The sequence below is a fragment of the Malus sylvestris genome, chromosome 3 (genome assembly GCF_916048215.2).
Source record: "Malus sylvestris chromosome 3, drMalSylv7.2, whole genome shotgun sequence".
NCBI classification, from domain to species: domain Eukaryota; kingdom Viridiplantae; phylum Streptophyta; class Magnoliopsida; order Rosales; family Rosaceae; genus Malus; species Malus sylvestris.
In genome coordinates, this window is record NC_062262.1 from 33,942,124 (window position 1) to 33,948,042 (window position 5,919).

Below are 5,919 nucleotides of genomic sequence, written 5' to 3' on the forward strand. Positions count from 1 at the left end.
TCACCATTCGTTCCAGATACCCACGGTAAAAATTCCAAGGATGTCAAGTCCACAGAATCAGAGGAACGTGTTCCAGATAGTGAAAGTAAAGATAAAGATATCAAAAAAGGAAGCTTTAATTTGGACAATACTCGAACTGGTAAGAGGAAAGACAGATTTGAAAATTCAATAGGGGATGCAGATAACTCTGAACAAAGAACAGATGGGTATACCTTTGAAATTGCGAGAGTCAAAAAGGGCTAAGAGATCTTTTGATGGTGACAGAAGCCAGAAAAAGCAAGTTTTACCTCCCTCAGATCAAGCAAAGAATGCAAGTGATGGAGGTAGAGCTTCAAATCAAGAGAGAAAATACCAAATACACAATACCCATAATATCAAGCAAACTGAACCATAATCTCTCTTCCATCAACAACTCTCCCTGAAATCAAATTCTTCTAATTAAGCTCATAAGAGGCCTATGAGAGAGAGAGAGAGGAACCATCGAACTTCTCCACTGTCTTATGCGCCTCGTCCTGATACTTATATCGGACAAAAGCAAATCCGCGAGAATCGCCAGTCCTCCGGTCTCGGGGAATGAAGACATCGATGACCTTGCCATACTTGTCGAAGAGTGGGAAGAGGTCATCCACGGTGGTTCCTGGTAAACACAAACCAAACAAAGAGAGAGAAAGAGAGTTAGGGCTTTCAGCTAGGGGATGGAGAAGGAGGAGAAGGGTAAAAGAGGAATTACGGAAAGTGATGTTGAGGACGAGGAGGAAGTAGGTGTCTCTGATGTCCGGAGGTCCGGATCGACCGAAGTGCGACATCTCCGAGAGGGATTGGAGCGGCGAGTGTGTGTTAGTATGCGGCCGAACTAGGGATCGGGAGCTATAGGGTTTGTGATTTGTGGTGGGGGATTTTGGAAGCACAGTGAAAGGGATTTAAGATATTGGGCGGATGTGGGTATAAAAAGAAATGAACCAAAAGGGACCGGATAAAAAAATTTCATTACTGTCGGTTTTAACCGACAGAAAAAAATTTTAAAATATAAACCGACGGAAAATTTTCATTCCTGTCGGTTAAAACCGACAGAACAAAAAATGGCGGCAAAATTCCCTCCCAAAATTTTGTTACTATTTTAAAAAATAAAATCATAATTGTTTGGTTTAATAAATAAATAAATAAAATGTATTTAAGTAGAATAAGTTTTTAAAAATTAAATAAATAATTGTTTTTTTTTCGTCGAAAATAAATAATTGTTTTGTTTAATAGATAACTATTAACTACATCTTGTAAACTTTTTTTTTTGTCATGTTCATTGTTAATTTGGATAATCCAATTAAAATATTCCAAAAAAAATTGAACATTTTGCTGTTATTTACTAATCGTGTGTATCTTGTAAACGTTTTTTTATATTTTGCCATGTTCTTTATAAAATAAAAAAGCCTTATTTATTATGGAATCCGTTTGGAAATCACCCTACTGTTGCCATACAACAACAATGAAATCTTATCTTACTAAAATAAATCAATTATATAAATAATAGAACGACACTCAATTTTTCTACACTCCTCGACCCTATAAGAATCAATGAATAAATTTGATCTTCAATTTAAAATATTTACACTATTGGATACCACAAAATGTTACTTTATACTAATGGAAGTATAACATTAACTCTTAAGTGTTTATTTAATCTACCGTTTTGATGTGATACACATTGTACGAAACTTTTTTCAATGATCTAACCGTCAAACTTGTTTGTACACACTCCGAGATCACATACGTAAAAAATCACAAAAAACAAACGTTTAGAGATTAGGTAATGGAACAAAAGTTTTCGACGGTTATAAACGAAAAATCACAATTTAACGGTTATTTTAGCTCCGATTTTTATGATTTTTTTACAGTTACACTCCTCGACCCTATAAGAATGTATTGAACAAATTCGATCTTCAATTTAAAATATTTACACTAGTAGATAATTTTTTATACTTAATGGAAGTATAACATTAACTCTAAGTGTTTGTTAAATCTATCAATTTGATAGGATATGCATTCTAAGAAACTAGTTTGAACGATCCAACCGTCAAATATGTTTGTATATACTCCGAGATCGCATACCTAAAAAATCACAAAAAAAAAACATTCAGAGATTAGGTACCAAAACAAAAGTTTTCGACGGTTATAAACGAAAAATCATAATTTAACGGTTATTTTTGCTCCAATTTTGATGATTTTTTACAGCTACACTCCTCGACCCTATAAGAATGTATTGAACAAACTCGATCTTCAATTTAAAATATTTACACTAGTGGATAATTTTTTATACTTAATGGAAGTATAACATCATCTTAAGTGTTTGTTAAATCTATCAATTTGATAGGATATGCATTCTACGAAACTAGTTTGAACGATCCAACCGTCAAATATGATTGTATATACTCCGAGATCGCATATCTAAAAAATCACAAAAAACAAACATTCAGAGATTAGGTAACAAAACAAAAGTTTTCGACGGTTATAAACAAAAAATCATAATTTAACGGTTATTTTTGCTCCAATTTTGATAATTTTTTACAGCTACACTCCTCGACCCTATAAGAATGCATTGAACAAATTCGATCTTCAATTTAAAATATTTACACTAGTGGATAATTTTTTTATACTTAATGGAAGTATAACATTATCTTTAGTGTTTGTTAAATCTATCAATTTGATAGGATATGCATTCTACGAAACTAGTTTCAACGATCCAACCGTCAAATATTTTTGTATATACTCCAAGATCGCATACCTAAAAAATCACAAAAAACAAACATTCAGAGATTAGGTAACAGAACAAAAGTTTTCGACGGTGATAAACGAAAAGTCATAATTTAACGGTTATTTTAGCTCCGATTTTGATTATTTTTTACAACTACACTCCTTGACCCTATAAGAATGCATTGAACAAATTCGATCTTCAATTTAAAATATTTACAGTATAACATTAACTCTTAGTGTTTGTTAAATCTATAAATTTGATAGGATATGCATTCTACGAAACTAGTTTGAACGATCTAACCGTCAAATATGTTTGTATATACTCCGAGATTGCATACCTAAAAAATCACAAAAAACAAACATTCAGAGATTAGGTAGCAGAACATAGGGGTGGGCACTTGAAACCGAAAACCGCAACCGAAACACGAACCAAATCGAACCAAACCGAACGGTTTGGTTTTGAGGTTTCAAAACGGTTTCGGTTTGAAACCGAACCGAATAGGGGAAAAACGGTTTGGTTTCGGTTTCGGCCCTCCGAAACCGAGCCGAAACCGAAACCGCATACCTTTATTAAATGTTAAATTTTAATTGGTTATTTTCATTGAGTCCATACATTTAGTATGGACTCAACCACATCATGACATGGCCACATAACATAACCTTTTATTTTCTTTCTTCTAGTCCCGTAGTCCGTGGACTAAGACTTTGTGTTCTCTTTCTCAAGTTTCTCAAGTTTATTCATCTTTCTCAAGTACATTTAGTATGGACTTTCTTTATGTTACACTTTCTGTGTGTTTGCAACTTAACTAAAACACATCTACCACCTTTTGTTATTAAAAAAATTTCACATAGTTTGATTGGTAGGTTCTACCAAAACCAGAGTTATTACTTATTAGAATCTTTTTTATGTTTGGGTTTGCGATACTGGCATTGGAGATTTGATGTGCTCTTAGTTGCCTCAAGTTGAATTATTTTGTTATGGTCCTTGTGGATGTGAATGTTGTTGTCATCAATTAGGTAACCATAATAGTTTTTTCAAACAATGAAACCAAACCGAAACCGTTTGAAACCAAACCAAACCGAACCAAATGGTTTGGTTTCATTTCGGTTTTAGCCTCAAAACCGCACCGAACCAAACCGCAAAAACTTGCGGTTTTGGTTTTGGTTTCACTCAAAACCGCACCAAACCAAACCGCGCCCACCCCTAGCAGAACAAAAGTTTTCGACAGTTATAAACGAAAAAATCATAATTTAACGGTTATTTTTGCTCCAATTTTGATGATTTTTTACAACTACACTCCTCGACCCTATAAGAATGCATTGAACAAATTCGATCTTCAATTTAAAATATTTACACTAGTGGATAATTTTTTATACTTAATGGAAGTATAACATTAACTCTTAAGTGTTTGTTAAATCTATCAATTTGATAGGATATGCATTCTACGAAACTAGTTTCAACGATCCAACCGTCAAATATGTTTGTATATACTCCAAGATCGCATACCTAAAAAATCACAAAAAACAAACATTCAGAGATTAGGTAACAAAACAAAAGTTTTCGATGGTTATAAACGAAAAATCACAATTTAACGATTATTTTAGCTCCGATTTTGATGATTTTTTACAGCTACACTCCTCGACCCTATAAGAATGCATTGAACAAATTCGATCTTCAATTTGAAATATTTACACTAGTGGATAATTTTTTATACTTAATGGAAGTATAACATTAACTCTTAAGTGTTTGTTAAATCTATCAATTTGATAGGATATGCATTCTACGAAACTAGTTTCAACGATCCAACAGTCAAATATGTTTGTATATACTCCGAGATAGCATGTGTAAAAAGTCTCAAAAAAAAAAACATTCAGAGATTAGTGAATGGGACCGTGAGTGAAAAAAAAAATATTTAAACCATTTGTTTGTTTATTTATTTATTTTTAATCAATATTTAAATAATAAAATAGTCAATTTCTGTCAGTTATAACCGTCAGAATAATAAAATAATAACCGCTAGAAACTAAAATAATAAAATAGTCAATTTCTGTCGGTTATAACCGCCACTATTAACTTAAAAACCGCAAGAATATGTTAAAAATATTAAAAAATCAAAAATACTGAGGGTTATATCCGACAGAAAGTAACTTTAATCCGACAGTAAATAAATTATGTGTCGGATATCTTTTATCCGTCAGAATGACTTATTAACCGCCAGAATCATCCAACACCTAAAGCTAATATTGTAGTAGTGTAACCAACTACGATACTTAAACAATATTATCCTTAGTAGCCTACGAGCAAAGGAGTGTCTTCCCCGATCAACAAAATTGCCTTATCACACATTTTATTTATTTTTTTGCGATGTTGGTGACGTTGCAGTGTCATAGAGTCGTTGAGCTCTTCTGTTGCAGCAAGGCCTACCACTGCACTTTATGCCCGCTCACTCTCCCCCTTGAAGCGTATGTCAACATTACCAAATTAAATAACGCGGCTGACGTCAGCCTTACTCGTTGATGCAAGACCGAGCTTATACTTTTGGTTGGACATTGCATGGCCCACCACTTGCCCTTTTCCATTTAGCCCATTGGAGGTTTTTTTTATAGGAAAACTAACGAAAAGTCCAAAAAAACTTTTCTTATAACGAAAATCCCTTTTTAAAGGTATAGTGAATAGTGCCAGTTAAAGGTTAAAATGTGGTTTTTCATTAATAGTGAACAGTACATGGAGTGTTTTGTTAAAACTCCTTTTTTTTTTTAGTTGAAGGCCATGTTTCGAGTCCTTGTAGCTTGTACATACAAGTGACATTGTAACATGGACCAGACAACGGGACCCCACATAAGGCAAGCCAATGAGAGATTTTTCAGAATGACCGTCACACGAGGTGTAAACCATGGGTCCCTATATAAGTGGTGAGTTACGTGTGTTAAAAGGTTAATAACTTAAAAATTAAAATTATTCACCACTTGCATAAAAACACGCGATGTACTAGCCGTGTTCCCGTCACAACTAAAAATTTCTTCAAGCGAATGATATCATGGGCCCACCAAGTGTACCTTCTTCCTCTTCTTCACTTATGACGAAACCGAAGTCCACTCTTCACCCGCTCGACCCTCGACCAAAACGGTACCGTGGCCTATCTCCATGTCCAGCCTTATGTCCCACACCCCACA

At 33.9% G+C, this 5,919-nt stretch overlaps 1 protein-coding gene across 1 annotated transcript; it reads right to left on the minus strand.

Annotated features, from left to right (window-relative positions):
• Nucleotides 1–374: 374 nt before the first annotated feature.
• On the minus strand, nucleotides 375–846 carry LOC126614407 (serine/arginine-rich splicing factor SC35-like). Its single transcript, XM_050282063.1, has 3 exons — nucleotides 731–846; nucleotides 479–637; nucleotides 375–418 (listed from the first exon to the last, which is right to left on the minus strand). Exons 1-3 carry the CDS (start codon nucleotides 804–806, stop codon nucleotides 375–377), a joined length of 279 nt encoding a protein of 92 aa, XP_050138020.1. The 5' UTR covers nucleotides 807–846.
• Nucleotides 847–5,919: the final 5,073 nt, after the last annotated feature.

What these genes read in the sequence shown, in the direction of transcription:
- LOC126614407 (XM_050282063.1), bottom strand. Translation starts at nt 806, where the DNA reads ATGTCGCACTTCGGTCGATCCGGACCTCCGGACATCAGAGACACCTAC. An exon ending in CGTCCTCAACATCACTTTCC is followed by an intron (nt 638 to 730) that starts GTAATTCCTCTT and finishes TGTGTTTACCAG; the next exon opens with GAACCACCGTGGATGACCTC. An exon ending in GACAGTGGAGAAGTTCGATG is followed by an intron (nt 419 to 478) that starts GTTCCTCTCTCT and finishes ATTTGATTTCAG; the next exon opens with GGAGAGTTGTTGATGGAAGA.